The following is a 24,678-nucleotide window of genomic DNA, read 5'->3' as shown; positions in this document are numbered from 1 at the left end:
ATCATGAACCATTCCACCCTGTGAACGTGGTTGACCAGCGAAGTTGTTTAGCACACGACACGGAGGTGGCACAATTTTGTACAAAGGTACGAACTCATTTATTGTCTTGATCGGTGGTCGTCGTGACAAAAGGTAGGCACACTCATCTACTGTCTTCATCGGTGATCATTATTTCACTCGCAACTGCAATCACGTTTTTTGATAATGCCAAATCGATGCACGTATACCATGGGTGGTCGGTTGGGCCGGATTGGTGTGGCATCGAAAGGGATATGTCTGCAACACGGAACGCATAAACCACTTCGTTTTTGGTACCGACACACCCACATTGAAATCACCAACAACGACAACATGAATAGTGTCACCGCAGCTAATTTACGCAAAGTGAGTAGCCATGAACCTTATGGGACTATAAGCCATTGCATTCTTTTACTTGCTTACGCGGGTATGAGCGATTGCTCACAGGGTATGAGCCATTAATGATGACAGTTTTCATCAAGCTGTTCGTTATATTGTATGCGTGATTAACAAAAATTTCAGCACTGTTCGCGTCACTTTGCTGAGTGCTTGTAGCCTCAGCTTCAGGGCGCTACGAGCCATTGCATTTTTCTTGATTACGGGAACATGAATGCTTACGGGGGTATGACCCACTGATGATTATATCTTTTGTTCACAGAGAACAAAAACGCATGGAACCCTCGCCATATATTGCTTCGCTGTAGTAAGTTAGGCAAGTATGGGTTTCGTAATAGAGTTATTAAATTTTTGTAGTTACAATAAAAATCGTGAACAAATAGTTTAGTTAAACTGGATAACATCTCCCCTTGGTCCCTACGAGCACGGGTGCCACAGGGATCCGTACATGACCCGGTGCCCTTTACAATTAATATCAGTGATTGCCCCCGAGTTAAACGTTTGCTAATGTGCTAATGTATGCCGATGACAGTGCTATAAGAATCACAGGCAATAGCATTGAAGTGATAGAAGAAAAAAAAGTAGAATCATAACTTTCTGGGATTTCTGACTCATTTAGCGAAAGTAAATTATCCGTAAATACAAAAAAACAAATACTCAATTTTCATTACCGCGCTAAAACCATCAGCAGTGACGCCATCACACTATGCAAAAATCAACCACCACTTGAATGCGCTGTATCATATACTTACCACGGTGTAAATCTCGAGCGTCATTGGCAACGCTACATACAAACTCTTTGTTCTAAGCTAGCATTTTTCTGCAGGCAAGGGAACGTTTTCCAACGAACATTATTTGCGTTTTGTACTTTCCTTTTATTTATTGTCATTTTTATATGACACTGAATTTTCGAGAGGAATTTTCTGGACGTACTTCGAACACATTCAACGCCTACCAAAACGCGACACCCACACAATAAACTTTCCACAGCGAAATGAAATCAGTAAATCCATTTTTCTAAAATTACAAATACTGCCGTGTGACATCCTACATGAAATAATTATGGTTGAGCGCGTTAACAACATTGTAATTAGCGAAAACCCATATTATGCCTCAATACTTTGCTGACCACCTCGCCCAGCGAGGAAGGGAACTTTTGTCAACATTAATATATTCCGCACGAGAAAGACTGGTTTAATTTATCGGTATAAAACTGTGGACGTCACTGTATTTTAATTGAAGCCGGGAAAATACGTATTGCATAACTTAAAATATGCCACCTTCAGCAGTGATTTGCCAAATAAGTAGAAATTACCGATTTCACGGACATATTCTCTCTTTCTTTTTTTACTAGTTGTGTGACAGTTGTACATGTGTTCGATGCAGTGTCGTTTTCTTTCCAATGAAATGAGAAGTGAGAGCCAGTCTTTCTTTTTTATTAATTCACGCCTCTAGTTCAATGTTATATGAATTTTCGTGTACTTTTTCCTCGAGTGTGCTTGTGTTTTACATCAGCATATGTGCAATTACATGTTAAACAATTTATATTCAGCAATTCTATTTTGAGCAATTATTCACCCAATCAGTATAAATTATCCATTTCATTTACACACCCGTTCGTATGTATACACGTACTTAAATGCCTACTGTTTTCTTATATGGAATTTTTTTAAATAATTGCTCACGCCACTGTTATTACATAAATTTTTATATACTTTTTCCTTGAGTGTACTCTCGCTACCATTTCAGTACATGTGATGTTAGTAACGTCCACTACTGCTCGTTACGTTTGTGTCAATGGACCCACAACTACCTTTCAGCTACGGGGCCGCACAATGTGTGTGCGCACAACTGTATTATTTCGATCAATGTCGTGAAATAAACTTCAAACTTCTTATCTGTTGTAATACACGTCCCGATTCACAAGGGACGACGATCAGCACTATGTTTTCAGCCAACCCGCGTTTGCTTTTTTTTTTCGCTTTCTGCGTTGCAGATGCCTTGCCAACATGGCCAAGTACCTACCCCCTTGAACAATGCCCCAAATGTGCACGTTCATTCTAGTCGCACCTCTTTTCCCTTCAACGATCGAAAAGGGCCGAATACTTTATGGGAACTTGGAGGGAAAAGTACCACGTAAACAAGATAAAAGGCTCGAACTGTGTTGCATATCTTACAAATTTAGGAAGCACAGCGGAAGTTTAAACGTGAATTGCAAATGTTTGCGAGCAGGTCAGGTTCCGAGAATTCTGTCGATTCAGCGACTGCAGCTTTCTGAGGCCCTGCTTTCGTATTCAACTGACTCGCTTGTTATCACAAACATCGAAAAACAATGCAAGTTTGCCGCTCCCCTGGGCCTGCAGTTTCACCCCCAGTTCAGCCTTATTAACACAAGGCTCTTTTAGTTTACATTCCGCGGCTGAATTTTCTCGTTTTACTTTTGTGAAAAGCAAAAAAAAAAAATCTAAGAAATCTTACTTTCGCAAATCACTGTTTCTATGGGTATGTACGGTAGATGTTCTGCGTTTATACGACATTTGTTGAGAATTTGGATGGGGAAACATATATACGGAAAGGATTTGAAGAACAGATGCATGCATTGTTAGTTTGCGCATAGGGAGAGATAAAAGTAGCACATGCGTTGACTTGCAACAAACTATAATTACAGCCTCTCGACAAAAGAAAGTCCTAATCGCGTACGTTTGTCCCGTGAAAAACAATCCTGAACCACAAAAGCAATAGCTATAAAGTGTAATGCAGCTTTATACAGAAAGCACGTGGTATTACCAGAATACTTTCCGCAAGGAGGGCGCTTTGATTCGGGGCATTTTATGTAAACAAACCGTGAAGAAAAAATAGTCCTGCTTGGCATCCACATCCCCAAATCCGTTGCAGCTTCCTGATTATTATGCGCCATGTCGGTGAATGTTTCAGCAAACGTTGGAGAATACAGAACCAACTTCATCCCTAAATTTATGTTCTGCAACTTAGCTTTAAAAAGATGTATCATTCAGCAATTTCTTATTTGTTCTTTACGGCTGTATAATTCATATTATACCATGTTGCTATTGTGCGTTGTTATTTTTCTCTGCGGATGTATTGTTTCACATTGGCGTTCATGAACTAAGTATTTTAATCTTTTTTTTCTTTCGTGTTAGCGACATCAATATTAAAGTTTTCTTTTTGTAATTATGTGAAACACTTTTATTATTCTCCACCTCCCCCTCCCCTGCCCCTTTGTAATGCCCATCGGGCCCCTTATGGTGCTTAAAAAGTAAATCACTGAATAATTAAATAAAATGATGCCAGCAATCCACAAACAGCACCTGCTTCTCACTGAAAGCCCGTATAGTAAGCGGAGTGGGCAAAAAGAGGAGCATTTCTCCCTTCGGTCCCGAAGAACCCTCAACTAGAGGAAATGATTCCCTGAGGCAGCGGAAGCAGATGGGCCCCTTGCCCACTCCACCCAAGAAAAAGAAGACGCAAAGGAACCGCCGGATGCGGAGGAAGCTATAAAAGCCTGCGACCACACGTTTAGACGTACAAACAAAAACCAGAACTAAGAAGAAAGGCGGTAAAGGACGTCGTGACACTTCAGCACAGCTATGGAGAAGCATCGAGGAACTCCCGTAAAGATAAACTTCGTCCTTACTGGTTACCCATCGGGCACTTGCCATCCATTACAGGATTAGATTCGGTGGCATCTTGCTCTTGGCCTTGCAGCTGCTATCGTCACGTGGAAGCGCCCTGAGCTAGTCGCGAGCAACAAAGAAAGGAAAGCAATAAATAAGGGCAGGACTATCCATTCCCCTTGGCCCGGGGTTCCGGGTGCGAAGTCGACGCTTCCTCGTTTGGTGGCCGCTAACACCCCGCACTTTAAGCATGGCGCTTCGTGGGCAAAGTTGGCCCCGCAATTTCCTTCCGGCAGTAATTTTCACCGTTCAGAGCGCAGCTATTCTGGCGTGGCTTCGTTCGCTTGTGTTCGTCCCGGCGTCCCCCTTTGTTAACGTCGGTTAACTCAGGGAAAGACCCGGCGTTGTCCTTGGAGTCTTTCTTGTACTGTGGAGGTCAACGCCTACAGCGTTCACCGCGGTAGATATTCGGCTAAGCGCTACGGCTATTTTCGTTTCTACTGTCGAAGGGTGACTACCGCGTTGATACGCGGCATGGCAGCTTGAAACTGCTTCGCTGTATAAAAAAAAAAATATTATGATCCAACGCACACGCTGGTATCTTTGTCGAGCGTAGCTTTTGTGAAGTGGTTAATTAGACGATATAAAACTAAATGCGATGCATGCAAGTGCATTCATTGCCATCGCATACAACGTGCTCTCTCAAGCAATGATCATCTTATCCACTGCACTGTTCACAAGCTAAGTCGAAATGCAAAGAGTGGTTTATGTGAATGCCAATAGTCACACATCCACGCACAGATGTGACGAGGATGGCGACAATCTTTTTGTGTTTTCTAAAGAATTTATGGTGAGGAGAGGTCTACACACGGAGAAGTACGGCACGTAGAATCTGCTGTCGCACGTGCTGCATTTTAAGCTGACGGCATAAAGCTGCACCCAAACAACCTTATGTTGCGTCAAGAATCTGTCGGTTTCAATGAAATTTCTTAGATTCGCCATGCCAACTAAAGGATTGCGTTTGGTGCCACCGCGACGCCCTTTGTTTAAAACAATCTGTCGCGAACGAAGTGAGTGGTCCGCTTGGATTTCGAAGCATCCAGGGTTAGCCGGCAAGACATATTTACTAACAGTAAAACTGTATTTTAAAGAGTAGAAAATATAAATCGTACAAGTTACACAAGACAAAATATGCAATCTGCACAGAGTACTTCCAGTATGAAAATTCAGTGGCTGATGGAACACACAATCTGCGAGAGAAACAATGTTGTGCATCTCATCGCGATCGGTTATTTCCGTTCACCTTCATCTAAGGAGGCAACATTATGAAGAAAGCCTCTATAATAGAGTTGAAATTAAAGTAACCAGAAGAAACACCACTGCATATACACGCTTTCTCCATCAACGCTTTTTTTTAATTTAATCGACCCTTTCATCCGTTCGTTACTTGTGGGCAAATATGTAATTGTCTGTAATAACCAAAGTTGGATAGACAAAGGTCAATCTTAATTGACGAATTCATTTATAGTATAATTATTTGCTGGATAGTTGATATCATGCTGCAACAAGTGGCTTTCAGTAACGTTCACATGGTCAGCCTCTGGATGCGCTTAGCAATATTTGCCTACTTCAGGAGCTTTGAATCTATCTATCTATCTATCTATCTATCTATCTATCTATCTATCTATCTATCTATCTATCTATCTATCTATCTATCTATCTATCTATCTGTCTGTCTGTCTGTCTGTCTGTCTGTCTGTCTGTCTGTCTGTCTGTCTGTCTGTCTGTCTGTCTGTCTGTCTGTCTGTCTGTCTGTCTGTCTGTCTGTCTGTCTGTCTGTCTGTCTGTCTGTCTGTCTGTCTGTCTGTCTGTCTATCTATCTATCTATCTATCTATCTATCTATCTATCTATCTATCTATCTATCTATCTATCTATCTATCTGTCTGTCTGTCTGTCTGTCTGTCTGTCTGTCTGTCTGTCTGTCTGTCTGTCTGTCTGTCTGTCTGTCTGTCTGTCTGTCTGTCTGTCTGTCCGTCCGTCCGTCCGTCCGTCCGTCTGTCTGTCTGTCTGTCTGTCTGTCTGTCTGTCTGTCTGTCTGTCTGTCTGTCTGTCTGTCTGTCTGTCTGTCTGTCTGTCCACTATGCCCACCCAGTGGCCCAAGTTGTCTACAAGTATGGGACACTAGGTGTGTGCTCCTTGTCCTCATGCCATCGCGGTCGTTCCATTGTCGTCATTCCAGCTTCGTCATATCTTTCTCTCATCACGCATTCATCGTCATGTCTTCTACCGAGACCCAGTGGTCCAAGTTGGCTAAGAGCTTGGGCCACTTTATGTTGACTCGCGGTCGTGATGTCGTCGTGTTTGTTGCATCGTCGTCATGCCATATGTATCCTTCGACTCTTGTCATGTCATTGTCGTCAAGCGTCGTCGTCATAGACTCGTCACTTATTTGTTGGCATTCCGTGATCGTGAGGCCGTCGTGGTCGTTTCATAGTCGTGACTATAGCTTTGTCAATTGGCTCTCGCCGCACCGTCGTCGTCACGGCGTTGTCCTTACGCCATTGTGATCACACAGTTTTCACGATACGTCGTTCTCATGCCATCGTTGTCATACACTCGTCCCCATCTCATTGTCAGAATACCGTTTTCATCCAATCGTCGTCATCTTAGAGTCGTCGTCATACACTCGTTATATACCGTCACAGTGATCTAACTTCGTCACCCGACTCTTGTTGTGCCGTGGTCCTTACGCCACTGTCGTTGTACCATGGTCGTCATGGCGTCTCATCATGCTGTCTTCTTCCCCCGGTCTCCAACTTAGAAAGATCACCTAATTATCGCCATGCTGTCGTCGTCATACCACCTTCGTTATGGTATCATCGTCATTCCTTCTTCGTCATTTTACCGTAATCATACTGTACTCATTCAATCGTGACTATGCCTCCGTTGCATGCAATCCTCGTCATTGCGTCGCCGTCAGACAGTCACTGCCGTGCATCATATCACATCATATGACATACAGTCGTCGTTATGAGGTCGCGTTCATGGGCGACCTTGGCAAGAGAGTGCCATAGCAAAGTGGGCCGATACCGGAGACAGCGTAGCTCACACGTAGCCGAAGCAACGGAGCACACAGATTTAACACACACACAACGGAACACACACACATAAGCAATATAATGTGTGGCTACATTACTTGAATTCTAATCGCATTACCGTCGGCAGCCATCGTGAGATTGAGAGGTTAACCAACAATTTTTACCTCAACCTACGATGCTAGCGTATACGTCAAAATGTTACCTGTGTGGTGTAGCCGTTCTCCCTCGGGACCAGCATCGTGGTGGCTCTCCATTTGCATGATTAGCCGCAGCGGGTCGCAACGAGCCGCGTCGCACACCAGGTATGTCACGAACGGGAACTGACCTGCAAAGAAAGACATAACGTCCGCATGGAGTTAGAGATGGCGCCCTCTGAGGAATCACGGAGGGAGTTATCTATATACCGCTTATAAATTTGTGCACACATATCTAATTAATCGTAACTGCACTGGCTGTGTTCATATGTAGGCGTTCAGATTTGCAATCAACATTTGCTAGAAAAAAGCCCGACACGTGGGCCGATCCCGAAGATAGTGCAATACCGGGCCGATCAGTTGCGGACGCGAAGCAGGCGTTAAGCACTCCCCGTACCTGGGTCGATCCCGAAGGTAGTGCAATTGCAGGGACGAAGCGAGCGTTAAGCACTCACAATACGTGGGCCGACCCCAAAGGTAGTGCAATGCCGAGGCGATCCGCGGTGCAGGTGAAGCAGGTGTTAAGCAATCCCCATACGTGCGCCGATCCCGAAGATTGTGCAATACAGGACCCACCCACGGCGGCGATGCAGTTAATAATATTTGGGGTTTTACGTGCCAAAACCACTTTCTGATTATGAGGCACGCCGTAGTGGAGGACTCCGGAAATTTTGACCACCTGGGGTTCTTTAACGTGCACCTAAATCTAAGCACACGGGTGTTTTCGCATTTCGCCCCCATCGAAATGCGGCCGCCGTGGCCGGGATTCGATCCCGCGACTTCGTGCTCAGCAGCCCAACACCATAGCCACTGAGCAACCACGGCGGGTGATGCAGTTCGCTAGTAAGAGGCCCACATTCCCAGCTTCGCTGGTCATCCTTCTTCGCAGAGTCGAAGAGCGCTGAATTTTTTCAGAAATAGCAGAAACGTACTCTACCATACCTTGAACTTAAGCTTATTGAGTTTCCCCGCAAACTCTGTCGTAAGTATCAGGGTTTCCTTGCTTTCTCACTTCATCTTCACCTTCCCCCCCACGCCCTGTATGGGAACTGCCTCTGCTCCTCCTTTCTCTCTACAGTTCTACCTACGTCCTCTCTGGACTCGCAAGTTAAAGAAAGGGAAGGACTATGGTTTCTGCAATGCTTTTGAGGGTGCTTACAGATAATTGCAGCTGTCAAGTGGCTAATGTGGCAACACCAAGGGAGCTCCAGAGGTGTTCGACTCAGTGCTGTCCAAACGAATTCCTTCCGTCGCCTTTCCTCTCTTCCGCGCTCCTGTCATGTATACACACGCCCTGAAACCCCCCTTCCCGACGCGGTGTGCTAGACAGCAGTAGCCACAGTAGCAGCAGCAGCAGCGGGAAAGTGTGAAGGAAGAGGCAAAGAAAGCTTCTCTTTAAAAAGCGTGACAGGATTGCGCTGCCGCTTGAGTAAAACAAGGTACTTTGGTTACAATTCTAATTCAGAATATAGGACAAACGAACAATAACTGCGGTAAGGACAAAGCGCCATCTGTAGTGCGGATGCAGCGCTGTGTCCCAAGAATGCATTGTTCTGAGACAACATTCAAACCAGCATAACGCGCTGTTATCGAAGCTCAAGGAATAAACAAACCGCGTCGGTACTGTTTCAGCAGGCATTCGGCTGACCTGTTACAAAATGTTACTTCGAATCTTGACTGCGCTCATAGGTAGAGGTCAGAGCATACTCGCAGTTTTCTTGCGTGCATGGGCGTTTTTTAGCATTCTGCCTATAAATATTGAATACCAGTGAATGAGCTCCGCGGAAAGCTAGCGCTTGTGTTGTCGTCATTAACCTAGACTGTGTTTATTACAGCGCATCTGTATATGGCTAGGGTACTATGCATTCTTGTCCTCCGTGAACACAAACTATCATAATCAGTGGTTCGTGCTCTCGTAGGCATTCATGCTAACGTAAGCAAGCAAAAAATGCGATGGCTCATAGCAGAGGCTACAAGCACTGAACAAAGAAAAGCGAACAGTGCTTAAATTCTTTGTAATCACGCATACAAGATACAGAACAGCATGTTGAAAGCCGTCATCATCAATGGCTCATACGCTCCCGAGCAATGGCTCATACCCCCGTAAGCAAGCAAAAATGCATAGTCCTAAACTCGTAGTCCCGTAAGGTTTATGGCCACTCACGCAAGAAGGTTCATGGTCACAGCACATCAAGAAGAGCACAGCGTTCCTATTCCGCTTTCGAGGACAGACGCCTCAAGGCAGCTTCGACACCTGACATGCAATCTATCGCTGACCGAGTGGAACTCGCCAAACTTAAGACTTACACGACTGCATCGAATAAACCTCTCACTGAAACTCCGACCTCCACTCGGACTTCATCTACGTGAAGCTACGCTTCTCTGACGCCTTTCGTTAGGAGTTGCCTTCACAAAGGCATGCTCTACATTCATTGAAGTCACCATCAGTGCAGCATTCGAGGACTGCGGCACCGAAGAAAATATCGACCAACTGCTGTGCCACTGTCAACGATATGCCCCAGAAAGACAAGGACGTGCTGATGCTCTGTAAAAACTGGACAATCGGCCGCTTTCTGTGCAGGTGCTGCTGTACCACCGCCCCATCGCTAGTGGGCCCATAAAGCGGTGAAGGCGCTTTTGTGCTTTTTGAGGACGATGGGCTTGTGTGACCATCTGTGACTATTAATGCCATTTCTATTAGACCACACGCGTCAGCGAATTCACCGCTGATATCCTTCTTTCCTTCCCTCCTCTCTCTCCCTGTCATCTTTGTTCTTCCCTTTCCCATTTCCCCGGTTTGGTGTAGCCAACGGGACGTTATTCTAGTTACCCCCTGCATTCCGCTTTTCTCTTTCCTCCGCCTCCCCTTTGCGTGAATTAGCTGCGATGGCACTACCCGCATCCAGCAGTCCCTCGGACGAGGACCATATACTTCGTCCTCATCACGTACTAATCTGTCATGTGTCCTGCGTTTTGCGTTGTTACCGATGCGCTTCGTCTAAGGCTACAAGGAAAAGAGGAAGAGGCGCCAGAATGCTAAATTCGGGTTGGGCTGTACGTGAGGAAGTCGAATCGACTAAGAGCGCGAGAGACGAGACCGGCAAAAGGAAATAGAGGCAGCTAGCTCTCTGTTTCCTTCTTCCTGTACCGTCTTTTGCGCTGCCATTCGATTCGAAAGAGGCAGGTCACTCAGCTGTTCCTTTCGACGTTCATCAGCAGCAGTCCCTCCAGCACGCATCGGGAGGAGGAAGACTGCTGCAGCCAGGCGAACGCCTGCCGCTGCCTCCCCAGTTGCATGGCGATCCAGTCGCGAGGCATGGGCGACAGCTCCGTGGTGGGCGAGGGCAGGTCGTGGCACGTGAAGCCCGCGTTCTCGCAGAAGTCCACCACGATGCGGTTGGTCGTCTCGGACACTTCCACGGACACCGAGCCGACCGAGGAAGACAGGCGGGGCGACGTCGTGCCGCCGCTGCCCGCCGAGCCCGCGAACTGCCCGCTTTCGCATACGTCCTGCATGCGGAACACAGAGCGAATTACGCGTTAAAACTTCTTTCTGGGCGAGTTGGTGCATACTTGACATGAAAATTGTTGCAGCGCAAACACATGCAACCACAAAGTATGGAGGACGGGACACAAGCGCTTGTGTCTCGTCCTTCATACTTTGTGGTTGCATGTGTTTGCGCTGTAACAATTTTCATGTCAAGAATTACGCATCTCGAGCGAAACAACTGCCAACAAACGAAATAAGCAAATAAATTAATTCAGCTGCCGTTCGCGAGAGTATGAGTCAAACATTAGGTACGCGTCAGTCTCTAAAGGCGCACACAAATTTCGGAATGTCTTGAGCTGCTGCTGGAATGTTCCCAGATCTCTCAAGACTGGGAAAGCTTGTGTGAGGACCGTTCGGAGCATGGAGAAAATTCCAAAGGCTCCTAGATCACGTGATAATTATTGAGGTGGGTTATTATTTTCTGACAAGGCACAGGGTCCTGTGCTTCATGTACAAATTGTGTACTCGTAATAATGATTGCATTTATTATCATAAATCTTCTCGCTTGTCTGTGGCGTTCGCGGGGGTGACCAAGCCATAACGGAAAGTGATTTCCCAATTTGTACCTATATGATTTAGACCATACCCACGCACCGCATTTATCGCCGTTTGCCCGCGTGTGCACGTGCGCGAATATATATATATATATATGGGCAGTTAAGCACTCGCTTCCTGCACACGTCCTCGCTTAGTACACAGTGGCTTGGTGGCAGCCAACCTGCTGTGGTGACAAACACATGCATTGTTCAGACTCCCGACCTATACACACAGCTAACGTATTGTGGAAAGTTGCCATCTTGGCCAATATTACAGCGTGACAACAGCCCTTATGATCTAGGAATAATTGAATACCTGTGTTTCAGAACAAAAAGAAAACATCATTGACTTTTAAGGATGCTTACGCTACCGGCTCCGATTCAGTCATAGGAAAGAATTGACAATCTCTTACTGCAAAGCTCGCGCTTTGCCTTGTCCATCCGGTTTACCAACTATACCGTCCATCCATTCATTTTGTAACGCCTGCGACCGCTGTGATCCTCGACGACACAAAGCGATGATTTTTTTTTTTTGTCTTCAGGCCACCTCACCGTCTTCAGCTTCACTATTCCCTCTGCGTAATGGAAAATAAAATTACTCTATAACGGGTTTCACTAGGATTCGAAACCATGCGAGTGAAGCAATGTGCTTTTGGCAGCTCGAGCTCGGTAACCACTACGCTACCATGCAACTCGTCATCTGTTCATTATGGAGTAGCAAAACCACATCACTTACAAAAAAGAACACATTGCTTAAGACCCTGATAGGGTAAATTTAAACGCCAATAACATAGATGAAACCACTCAAGAGAATCACTAGAACGCTCGTACATCCAGCGTGTTTGCATTATTTCTCCCTGGTCGATATTCTTCGTTACTCACGGCATCTCTATCTATCATTTTTACTCAGACAATGGGGGACAAGTAGCACAATGTATTGCGTTCTGCGACTGTGAGAGCAGCGGCATCTGTGCGTGTATATTGGAGGACAGATCAAGCAATGCATAAACAAGGTTTAAACACATGCACGTAAAGTGCATTTGAAAATGATATAAGGAGACGGGAAATTTGGAGATTATCTTCACTTGACTTGATTTGGCTTGACGTCTTAGCCGTTGTTCGCGGCTCGCAATGTTCTCATTGTGGCCGTCACAGCAACCCGTTTCTAAAACCATGGCCAATTGACCATTGTAGGAAGCCCCTTCCGAACTCGAGTGCTTATTTGATACGTGTACGCGAGACTCAAGTTTCACATCGTTGTAGCCTCCAGTGTAGCCTTCGTCCACGTATGGCCCGTGCTTACTACGCTACAACGCTATCGGTTTTTCCATAGGGTGTACGCAGTCACGAGCAAGGGACGAGGCGACATAGCATATGTCAACCTCTGTAACACCTTAGTTGGCAGGTTCTGCCTGTTTATTAGTACTTTATCGTGCCCATTGTGTTGGGCTCTATAGCTTTGCGCAGGGTACGATCGCTATACTTCTGTGACCCTCTCCCTTATGCCTTTTTTTGTTTCGTAAGTAGTTTCTTTAGGGAGAGGTGCAAACGCCTTAAAATTGGGTAAAATAGAGGGGACGTGGAGGAGGCCCAATGCTTCAATAGTCGGCGGACCAATCACACGACGATCCTAGTACAGGGTTGGTGTGTCGGCGGATCATACTCAAAACCACACTGGCGAGTGGGCTGCAAACGTTTGGGGCGGGGCAGAGAGAAGCATAAGAATCGTGACCCCGTTGCACCGACAAAGGTGCTATGCACCACGAGCTCTGTCGATATAAGGTCGCCCTATGTGATCCAATTGCACTGCGTTTTTCTACGTGTAATTTCTTGTAAAAAAGTTGTAAATGGAGTGCCGTCAAGTTTCGTCTGCGTCTTCTTCCATCCATCTGAAGCCTCCAACGAACCTGTCACCGCTATCCTTGACGGCAGTACTTTGCACTTGCGGAGATCGCCTCTAGCGGTGCATGCATCTCTGACGCCCATGTGGAGAAGTAATGACTCTAATTTTGAGCGGGAGAAAGAAGAACCTTGGTTCCTTACCGGCATACCAACTAACCAACCAACGAACCAACAAGCCTACCAAGATGGCGTCCTCCATTGTTGGGAAAATGCTGCTGTCGCAGTAAACGAGTTCAGAGCCGAAGGAATCGCTGAAGTCGGTTATCCTTACCTTTTTTCTTTTTTGTTGTTCTGCCCTCACTATGTACAGTTTTTTTTAAATACATGTCTGTGCACTAATCCACACATGATAACTACCAAGAGGGGAAGTCGAACGCGTGTGTAGTAACTAAATCATTTTGACCACCACCACCCGCAGGTACTGTTCTGGAAAATCAGGCACAGCGAGTCATCGCAGCGGTTGCTGTCGCCACAAGCTCTCGAATGAACGTTATTTCCCGTGGACACTTTCTCTATAAATATTACATGCTTGCTTCCTCTTTTCGTGCACTGGCAATGCGCGGCGACACAAATAAGCGTTCGGCCGCTAAATTTCGAGACCGCAATATAATGCAAATTAGAAAGCTTTATAGTTCACCGTTTCCTTCAAATAGCAGTTTCAAGGAGTAAGCGCATTACCGCGAGCCCTGCTTCGCAATTGCAACAGCTGAAATTCTTGGCACGATTATAGCGCGACCATCGCGCATATTTCACATAGCTGTAGAACGGGGCACCGTCGAGGAGCCTGTGTGGGGCAACGCCGTGACTGGAGAACGCCGCTGATGGTGCCAGAAGCCGCTTTTTTAGAACGGAGTAAACGTCAGCTGTAGCAGCTCACCTTATGAATTATGAAACACTATGTGAGAGCGAATAAACACTCTAACGTTTCAATGAAAAATTTGGTTACCTATTTAGTCATCTATGTACGTATACACAGTGTAAAAAAAAGTTGGAGGGCACTCAAGTTTTGCCTTAAAGAGTGGGACGCAATAGCATTCAAAGACCCCTGACTGCTTCTGACCCTTCCCAGCAACTGCAGTTTATGTAACCGTAATCTTTACCGGGAAATGCTGCCAGCGAATCCTGAGCACGAAGGCGAGCTTTCTGGTAGAAACGCGGCCACTTGCGTGTGCTGCTTCCTGAGGTATTGCGGAGCCACCGCTCCAAAAGTTACAACATTTTCAGATCTCTGTTATCGTTTCGCGATTTTAATATTTAAGTCCGAAAAGCGTTAACATAAAAGGCATGCGGTGTCGGTGTTTTGTTCCGCGGCATTTGTTTGCGGGCTGTCTTTATCAATATCCCGAGGAGTAACTGTGTCAAGAATGTAGGACAAGGTACGAGCAACTTCAGCGATAGAATGGTGGGGCAATATAACCCCCCATATACCGCGTATCATACAGTGAGGCCTGGCGTATACATATACCTAAATACAAACGGGAATTCTCGCTCACGGACTACTCCACCGACACCGACTCCGGATTTTCTGCGACACGGGGCTATACGCTATATAATACGCTATACTTAATACGCTATATTGCAGGTTGATTGAGAAAATAAAATACGGTAAACAACCTGCCATCCCAGTCGAGTGGCGATGGCGTTGCGCCTCTGAGCTCGAAGGCGTGGGCTCGACACCGCCCGTGTGGGCCGCATCAACCTATCTTTTTTCAGAGTTAATCATGAGTCCCCCCACTGCGTTGTGCCTTATAGTGAGTTTATGGTTATGGCAACGTAAAATCCGGATAACTTTTTTTTTTTTTTCATACCGGTGAACGCCAGTTCAAAGTGAATAGGTGCAACAATAATATCTGCGACCATCTGTTTCCCTCGTGACGCATACTTTATAAACATAACGCCTTCCAGGGCCAAGTTGCTGGCGCAAAATTCGTTATCGACGCAACGTATGACACCAGCCCCTGATTAAGTATCACAACCTGCTAATGACAGCAAAGCCTTACCACGCAGGAACTATGACTCGATAGGTACCAAGTAGCAGGGTGCAGCTACGCAAGGTTACTCTTGCCTGCGTTAGGGCCGAAATTTAGACTGACAAGATACTCAACTCGCGCAACTGACAAAGCAACTCATGCGTAGTGTGGAACCACCCACTGCAAACGAGAACTCTGTCATTTTCGTCGGCTGCTATGAGCAATGCCAACGTCCTGGCAATGCTTAAATCCCTTTTTATGGTTTTCCTCAACTTCCTCAACAATGACCTTTTCATCACACCGTGTAACTTCCCCCAGCGCTGTATCCGAACTGCAAGCAGCCCCACGCCATTTACATAAACGGCACCACATAATACTCGTCGACTTCGTCCCAACTGCCAAAGAATGCAAAGAAGATTAACGTTGCCTGAAGTGATGGCCAAGTTGGTGGACAAGCGCATGCTTCCTGAGTGGTCGACCAACTACCCAAAATTGATTTTGTGATCTTTGTCGAATTATTCTAAAGTAAAAGGTCCAAGGGGCATGCACTGAAACCATCACTGTTACTATTGTCATTGAGCCCACTACAGTATCCCCTTTCCCTACATCTACGTTTCCTATACATCAATAAATAAATTGGCAAGTACTTAGTTATTCGTTAATTAATTAATTTATTAATTTATTGCCGTAAATAAAGGTGTTTGCGAAGAAGCTGCCTTTTGCTTTTTCGTGAATTGATTCATAAAAAAATTCAATTTAGTTTAGAAGCACATATCCCTTGAAGCGTCTTCAGGAGTACGCTATTCAATGATGTAGTAAAGACTTCCGTATTTCTGACTTGGGACACAGTGACATTTAGCCCACAAGAATAATGCGAAGAAAAACTGCGATGAAAGTATAACTTCGTGCTGTGCCGTAGTGTTATGGTATAGAGAAAAAATTTATTTTAAGGAAGGCATACAAGTCGACTTGAGCTTTCACGCTCTCGCCTGCTACTCTGCACAGGGGAGGGGCAGCGGTGACGTAAATGTGCGATGAGGGATTCGTAAACATTCAAAATGCCCCCCTCTCCCCCCCCCCCCCCCTGAAAACTCGCACCGGGTTCCTGATCTTGCTTGCAGTCGCTATAGTTGAGAGAAAACTTCATAAAGATGCGTGAAGAAGAAACTGGTGAGAGGGCTTCCCCTGCGTCAATAGTACACGCGCCATAGAATATGGTCTTCCAGTATGTGAAGAGCTGCAATAAGTGGCTCCACTACGGCGAGCCCCTGCAGGGCACATTTAGCGGCTGGAGTCTGGAGGCCTCCGAGAATCACGATCATTCACCCAAGCAGATGAGTCAGCATTTTCCGGTCGCTTTCATTCTCAATATATCCATCTCTTTCCCTGCCTGCAGCGTCGCCGGCTTCATTGGCCCTATCCTTCGCTTCTTGCCTTAGATAATCACTGCGCTAGGTTGTCATGGTCCTGGATCTAGAGGGCAGCAAGGGCCATTTCCTGTCTGCATCCACAGGGAGCCACGAGTGTTCGCGGTGTTCTCTCATCGACCTCGGATTCGCTGTGTCGTTTTGAAACGACTGTGTGGCGCTTCCTTGGCCAGCTTCGGCGAACAGATTGAGTAGCCCCTCTACGGGAATATTTGTGTCGTGCTCTTTTTTTTTTTTTTGCGAAGAATACGAGCTTCTTGCTGGATCTTCGGGAAATCTTTCACCGCCACTTCGTGAGAGCCAGGACAGTTGGGACAGTGGAAAGAAAATGCGTCATAGTCGGCGGTGTCATGGTTTTCCCCTCAACCTGGCAGGTCACTTCACTTCTACACACAGCGCTCACGCGGACCGTCTTGAGACACTTTCGGCAGTGAAGATGCCTCGGACCGAGTGGTCTGACGCGATGTATCACGTACTTCACTTTGACAGGCGCTGGTAAAGCCGACGACGGAAATACTAAATTCATGAACCGGAAGTATCGCAAGCGGAGAATCTCAAAGATGCGCCCGAATGAACTCAAAATATTCTTGAGGTACAAATACCTGATTTAAGGGCCTGCATCGGAAATCAAACCAGTCGATGCATCCTTCCAGTAAGGGAGCAAGTGAGGATGTCGGAAGGGTTTTTAACTTCTCCAGTTTTTGCTGATTCTATTGCATCTACCGTCAGGATGATCGTCGATCATTGATTCTGATTTCATGGATATCCCCGCTTTCGACATATTCTGTTAGAAATCATCGGCTTAAGAAGTTTATGTTGTGTAACGCCAATAGTGGCACGTAGAAAACTATGAAGAATTGATGCTCACTCTTAAAAGATAAAGGCAGCTTTCTCGACACCCGGCACATCCTATTCATTCTATTGCGGCCCACAGCCACAGTATATTGGCCGTAAGAGTCCATGATTTCCGGCGTTGAGCTCTTCAGCCCGTTGGCCAAAAATGAACGATGAAGTACACGATTGACCTTGTTCAAGTTGCTGTGGGAGTGTCTCCTTACTCTTCCTTGGTGAAACAGCTTTCACAAAAATAACCAAAATGTAAAAGAAAGGAACTGCACCAGAGCGAAAGGCTGAGAGCACCGGTGAGCCCTGGTGAACCACTTTTTATCTCCCTGTGTACGGTAGGGATGTCTACTCTGATCCATGCACTCCACGTTAAACATGTGGATTCAAGAACGTATCCGCTGTGTTTGGCGAAAAACTTCCATTGGCGTAAGCTTGCCGCTATCGTTCATGATGGATTGAGGCTAAATTACCTACCTGTCTACCAGGTAATTTCCGGCCACTAAGCAAAACTTAGCATGCATGTCGCTGTACCACATGTCACTACCACACGATCAGTCTCGATAATGTGCACGTTACTATAGAAGACACAGAAATTGTATCTGCCACCAGTCTGACATTCTTTGAACCAACAGTGGTTTCGACGAAACGTTAGGTCTTACGTAGCGGTGTAAAACTACGTGTTCAAAGAAGATGAACGTGGAAATGCTAAAGAACGGAAGCAATTGTCGCCTCAGACAAGTGTCTGCCTGACTTTTGTCTTTCAGTCTTTACCTCGTCGTGTTAGTTTTATTTATTTACCTATAACCTACATGATCCCTGCGCAAATTTCCACTCTTTTAAAAGAGTTGTACGAAATTCTTGCGGTAGCCAAAGAACCCAGTCTCCCATTCAACAGCACGGTTAAGTTGTGCAGTAAATGTTCCTACCTTACGACGGAAATCCCTCCTGAAAAAAAAAAGAAGTTTGAATAACAGGTCTGACATTGCTGATATAAAACAAAAAACAAAAATATTACGTGTTTATATTTTGGTTTGCCGCAGAGAAATTCGTTCCCATTGACACTACACGATGCAGGGGACCTAAACAAAGCAAAGAAAAATGACTTGTAGTTGGCGTCAAAAATTTTAACCCGAGATCTAGGAAATTGGTTAATTTCCGAGCAGTTTTCAATCTTATCCAGTATAGCATTACTACACTATGTTGTTTGAAAGTGCTAGTATACCGACTAGAAACACCACGATGAGAGCGGGTGTCCAGGCTGAGAAAAAAGGTCTCGAAACTCACGTCACCGACTAGACGTGTCATATATGGTAAGCAGCATATTGCAGCTAGGCTTAATTTCATTATTTCACCAGGTGGTGCGCGACATACAGATACCTTCGAACTATTCAACAGGAACTTCTGGAAAATAAATATTGGTATTATGTCCCTGCTTAAACTGAAATGTCCTCGATTGTCTCGGGAAATTCGGACACAAAGCAATAGTGCGCTAACGGAAACAATCCAGTGATGCGTTCCCATACTTATCAATCAAAAGCTATTCGTTAATGTTGCCGATAATGACGCGCTGCTTTCATCGCAAGTACCGCAATTATGTACAGATGCGATCGGAGAACAGGCAGCAATTGGGTTACTGCGCAATGCAAGATTGGGGGGCAATTATGTATGGCATTTCAATATCCCTGTTGTTTGAAGAAGAAATGAGCCACATGAACGTGATGAAATGAAGGGGACAAGGCTAACTTTGAACTCCAAAGAACAGTCTAGCTTTTCTTTTCTTTATTAAGTCGCGCGCAGGAAACATGATCGTCATAAAAACGGCTCTTCTAGTGCGTTCTACCAAAGAAACTCTCCGCAGAAACTGCACCAGCTTGCCATAAACACCAGCTGTCCAGGGCTTCATTTCCTGCGGCGCACTGCTTTTTTGGCTCACGCGCCAGACGTTCCCGCTTGATTCTGCATCGGCTCAAAACGACGAGAAGAGTGGTTATTTAATCATATTCGCTGAAGCCCGCGTGAACCGAGTAAACCACTCGTTTTGCGAGCTCCGTACTCACTTCCGTTTTCTTTTCCATCGCCCCATTGCATTCGCATGAAACATGTATAATTTATCTGGAACAACGGAAGCAAAGTTCCCAGGGTTTTTACGCAAAGGACGGTTTCTTTGCTTCACCAGCGTGGACGCGCATAGATGAATGAGCACTTCCGCCTCATTTTAACTATCTCACCAGCAACAGCACAATGATGAGTACAGCATCAAGAAATCTATTGAGTGCACCAGGGGACATTAGCGCCCTGGAAAGATAGCCTGTTGCATGTGCCACGTGTTCGTCGAGTCTAGACGCTATTACTCTCCGCCACTCTCATGCGTTTTCTCCTCTTGGGCAACGATTCTCTTAGTTCTATAGATCAGCGGTTATGGGCTTTGCATTTTAAAACGCATGCATAGCTCTGCTTCTTTCTCCTAATACAAATCAGTACGTAGGTTGCCCTATCGTGAAGTCAGACTTGTTGCTGTTGACTTTCGCTCTTTAACCAACGCAACCATTATTCAAATCTATTTGATCACCCTTTCCGTTGCCATTAGCGTCTATTTCAGTGTTCGGTTTCTTTTGTACTGCCTAGATTTCGGTATGAATATGAAAATACTTACATGCGTGCGTACTTTTCTGTTCTAGAATGAAGTTATTTCTCCGCGCACGACCTGACGCTTTTCAAAAGGTAGCTAGTGAGCAGACATCCATGTAATGCGCTGAGCATTAGTGATACCTTTCGTTGCATAATGAGCTCAAGGCCTATTTTCTTTTAAGTTTTGAACTGTCTTCTTCTTTTTCTCTTTTTTTCGTCGGCCGTGTTTTTTGCAGCTGCTGATTCTGGCCTGACCGATCGCGCATTGACACGCTATTACAGATTGCATTAACAGCATGTCTGGCGGTACCGTTAGAAGGAATACTCCCTGCATGCCCCTGCCAGCATTTGGAAAACTCAACAAATTTCTATTCAACGAATGCATGCCTACGCTAAAGAAAGTTTACAATTATCGACGAGTTGATTTTCAGCCCCTCTTTGCCGTCGCACAAAACCTAACGGGTGGGCGATAAAACATCGAAAAGCCAAAGCACGCGTTGGAATGCCCTTGCTGCCATTGAGCGCTTGGTGCATGGGGTGAAAAACTAATAATTTCAGACAGAAAGTTAATGTCTAATAAATGAGTGTGCACTGGTTTATCAAAGTTCACTGCCGTCTCAGATTACTTGCGACATACTATTGGTTGTAAAAGGCCGATATGACGTTTAAATAACTTTGACTAACACATCAAAATAACGGGTAAGAGCCCTCCACCCACACACACTCATCGTGTGGCACGTGAATGCATTTCCATGCACGGCGGATATGTTACAGTTCCAAGTCTCATGTAATTCTAGCGTATGAAACTTTGCCGGTATCGCATTCATAAGGGCTAAATATGTATCACCAGGAAATATCTTCCGGGAGCACCGTCCATAACGTCCATAGTATAATAACAAGACCTGCTTGAATAAGAAACACAAGTTAAGCGTATCGAACTAAAACGAACCTTTATGTCCCATTATAAAACCTTCCTTCCATTTCCATTCTAACCTTCCTTCCAGGAAAGGTTAGACTCACGCCGTCAAAAACTATGCAATGACATGAACACGACAAACAGTGCCCAGCACATTCCGAGCGTGCTACCTTCCAAGAAAAGCACATATTTTTCACATTAAAATGAATATACGCCCGTTGGATTCACATTTCCGCCTCGCAATAAAGCAGTCCCCCAATATCCCTGTAAGAGTTTGAGTACGCATGCGGTATCTTTGAACAGGGGCTCCCTCGAATCACTAATGTCATTCAATCATCGACTACGCCTTCTCTTTTGCAGTAAGTTTATTTACCTCAATTTACACCAGAAATGGATACGCGGTAAATATCAGCCGCCCTCTTAACGCAAGGAATTATCATAAATAAAGAAAAAGAAAGAAAGGTAAGAAATTTAGAGCAGCCCAGCCGGCGGTGCCAGAACGCTATGACGCCCGAAGCCGCGAAAAGGAAGGCGTTTTATTGAGAAGTGCGACAGCCACCACAAAAAGTATGCGTGCCAGCTGCTTTTAAATCGGGACGCTCCGCAAAACACCCTAGAATCCTGCGATGGTGAACGCTTTTCGGTCTTTTAGAAAACGAGCTAAGCGACGCATAAAGCTGTCCTAACGGCCACCATAAAACATGTCTCCCCGCGTGTAAACGACACACGTTGCGCCGGCATAAAACGCTCGTTCTTTTTTTTGAGATGCGTGAGCTCTATACGCAGCGGCAAAGTGGAAAACAGTTCCGTGCCTTCGAGTTTCGGGATTTCGGAAAGCGTTCGCATCTGCTAGAATGAGTCCCAAGCGCTGTAGTTTCTTCTCGAACCGTTCGAAAGAGGACGAGATGATATTGTGTGCGCCATCAAACTCGCATCGGGGAAGCGTGAACTCTGGGTGTCGAACGCGATGCAGAGTCACGCGAAATGGAAGATGCCAGCTTTTTTTCGCGCATCGACAAGTGCTTTTTTGTCTGGTGGATCTCTTCTCCACATGATGGAGACTACAGCTTAGCTTAAAGTCCATTCGAAAGGATATCTACAAAGAGATATTTCAAGTACGGTTGCAGATTGTGCGTGCGCATTTCGGAAAAAAAAACAGAAAACAAAAACAAGAAACCCCTGCAGCAGCTCGATGGAGTTAAGCGTCGCATAACACTCGTCGATGCTTGAGGGGCGAAAGTTTTTTGGTCCCTGCTCGGTGCTCGTCAAACACTTTGATGCCACTGAAAACCATTTTGTCTCCATGATGCAGCGGAATAACTCGAGAGACATTAAAAACTATCTCGCCTCGTCAGAAACGTCCGCTTAATGCACCTTCTTTTGTGTCCGTCACATTCATAAAACTTAAAAGGAGCCCGACTAGGATAAAGAATCCATCTGAAAAATTCAAGAACTGTGTAGCTTTATCTTCACGAAAGACACATGAGAGCCCCTCTGCCATGTTTACGTTAAAAGTATACAAGTAAAAGCACCCCGCGTACTGCTATCTACCTGCATATAAGGCAAACATGTATGTGTAAGTGTCAGGAATAAATTTTTCTGGGCAAGCGTGTAGCGCGAGCAATGCACACAAACTCTCAGTGTCGTGTTCTCAGCAGTTCGACGTTGTTATGTTATTCAAAACACACCGTTCCGCATTCTCCACCATGTCAGATTCACCTGATGCATCTAAACGTGTTATCAGCCTAAATACCAATGCCGCATCTAGCATGTATCGTGTGGGTGAATTGGAGCTTCTGTAGGTAGGTAATACCAAAATTAAATAATGTATAACACTTACGGAGGGCGTGTGCTAGGACACCGCATAAAGTCGCATTCAAACGAATACTGGTTAGAAATGAGACACCAGCTCGTGATTACATAATCTGCAGCCCGGCATCTCGCCGTTATGGTGACGACAAACAATCAGAAACACCCGAGCCCACCGAAAGCACAGATCGCGGAATAAGTACTCCGTTTTTCACTTAACACATTCGGAAAGCTGCGCAAAGCCAGAGCGCGTTCTACAATACCACCGTCGCTCAGGCATTAAAAATTCAAGTACAGATAAATGGGTCAGCGCTGAAGAAAACTTCAGTGCATTGTTTCGAGGATGCATCATTCCAACGGAGCCTCCGGTGGCAGCTCTGGCAGTAGCGAAGCACAAATAATGCACTCGTTGCGATACAGTACGAAAAGCCCAACACCGGCGAATAAAATCTGAAGCTGGGACACTCCACGGTTACGCTTATTTCGTGCAAAAAATTTAAAATTAAGGGGTTTTACGTGCCAAAACCACGATCTCATTATGAGGCACGCCGTAGTGGGGGACTCCGGAAACTTTGGCTACCTGAGGTTCTTTAACGTGCGCCTAAATCAAAGTACACGGGTGTTTTCGCATTTCGCCCCATCTAAATGAGGCTACCGTTGCTGGGATTCGATCCCGCGACCTATTAGCAGCCCAACACCATAGCCACTAAGCAACCACGCGGCTGTTATTTCATACAATGTCATCTCCGTTATTAAAAATAAATGTGTGTGGATGAAGGAAGGAAGGAACGAAAAAGTGGAGAAGGAAAGGTAGGGAGGTTAACCAGTTTGGCTTAACCGGTTTGCTACCCTACACATGGGAGAGGGATGGGGGAGATTAAAGATGGGGAAGGGGGAGAGGGAGAGAGAGCACAGAGCACAGCACACACACATCGTCCGTTGGAGTCCATCAATCTGGCATGGTACGCGACGTCACTCTCACAGCCGCTTGTCCAATCCCGTCTCTTTCAAAAACCGAAGTAGTCCCTTTGCCGCCTTCACCTGCGATATCTTCTGTCGGCGGCATGTGAAAATCGTGTCGAGGGACAATGGTCTACTGTCAAGGCGCGCTAGAACAGATGCCAGGGACTGTCGCTGAACATTATATTCAGGACAGTCGCACAGAACATGTTCCAGGGTCTCCTCGCAAAGACAGGCATTACAGAGATCGTTGTCGGCCATTCCAATGCGGAAGGAGTAAGATTTAGTGAAAGCCACCCCCAGCTATAAGCGATAAAGCAGAGTCGCCTCTCTTCGACGCAGTCCAGTTGGCATATAGAGATGCATCAAAAAGGGCAGGTGGTATTGACGGTTGCTCTGGGTGGTCTGGCTGTTTGGTGTGCACCATAGAGATAGCGTGATCTCATGTGCAAGCACTCGAAGTCTGCTAGCTGCGTCGGATCATGAAAGCGGTATGGCCTCTTCTTGTGCGTCTTCAAGAGCTGCCCGAGCGGCATTATCGGCGTCTTCATTTCCACTGACGCCGCAGTGACTTGGCAGCCACTGAAACGTCACGTGGTGCCCTTTCTCCTGTGATGTATGGAGTAGGCATCTAATATCGAATACGAGCTGTTCGAATGGCCCACGATGCAGAGCTGATAGTACAGATTGTAGGGCTGCCTTTGAATCGCTGAAGATTGACCATTGTCGAGGTGGCTCCCGATTGACGACACGAAGTGCAGCGCGAAGAGCAGCTAGTTCAGCAGATGTCGATGT

The 24,678-nt window shown here is 45.8% G+C and overlaps 1 protein-coding gene across 1 annotated transcript in view; it reads right to left on the bottom strand.

The window, feature by feature from the left end:
* LOC135904163 (uncharacterized) overlaps positions 1-24,678 on the bottom strand; it is a 300,921-nt gene that overhangs the window by 19,189 nt on the left and 257,054 nt on the right. Inside the window, exons 7-8 of the mRNA XM_065434772.2 lie at positions 10,534-10,849; positions 7,348-7,470 (exon numbers count right to left, since the gene is read on the bottom strand). Coding sequence (XP_065290844.1) covers positions 7,348-7,470; positions 10,534-10,849 — 439 coding nt within the window. The remainder of the gene's footprint in view (positions 1-7,347; positions 7,471-10,533; positions 10,850-24,678) is intronic.

The sequence above is a fragment of the Dermacentor albipictus genome, chromosome 10 (genome assembly GCF_038994185.2).
Source record: "Dermacentor albipictus isolate Rhodes 1998 colony chromosome 10, USDA_Dalb.pri_finalv2, whole genome shotgun sequence".
NCBI classification, from domain to species: Eukaryota; Metazoa; Arthropoda; class Arachnida; order Ixodida; family Ixodidae; genus Dermacentor; species Dermacentor albipictus.
This window is presented reverse-complemented; position numbering and strand designations above follow the sequence as displayed.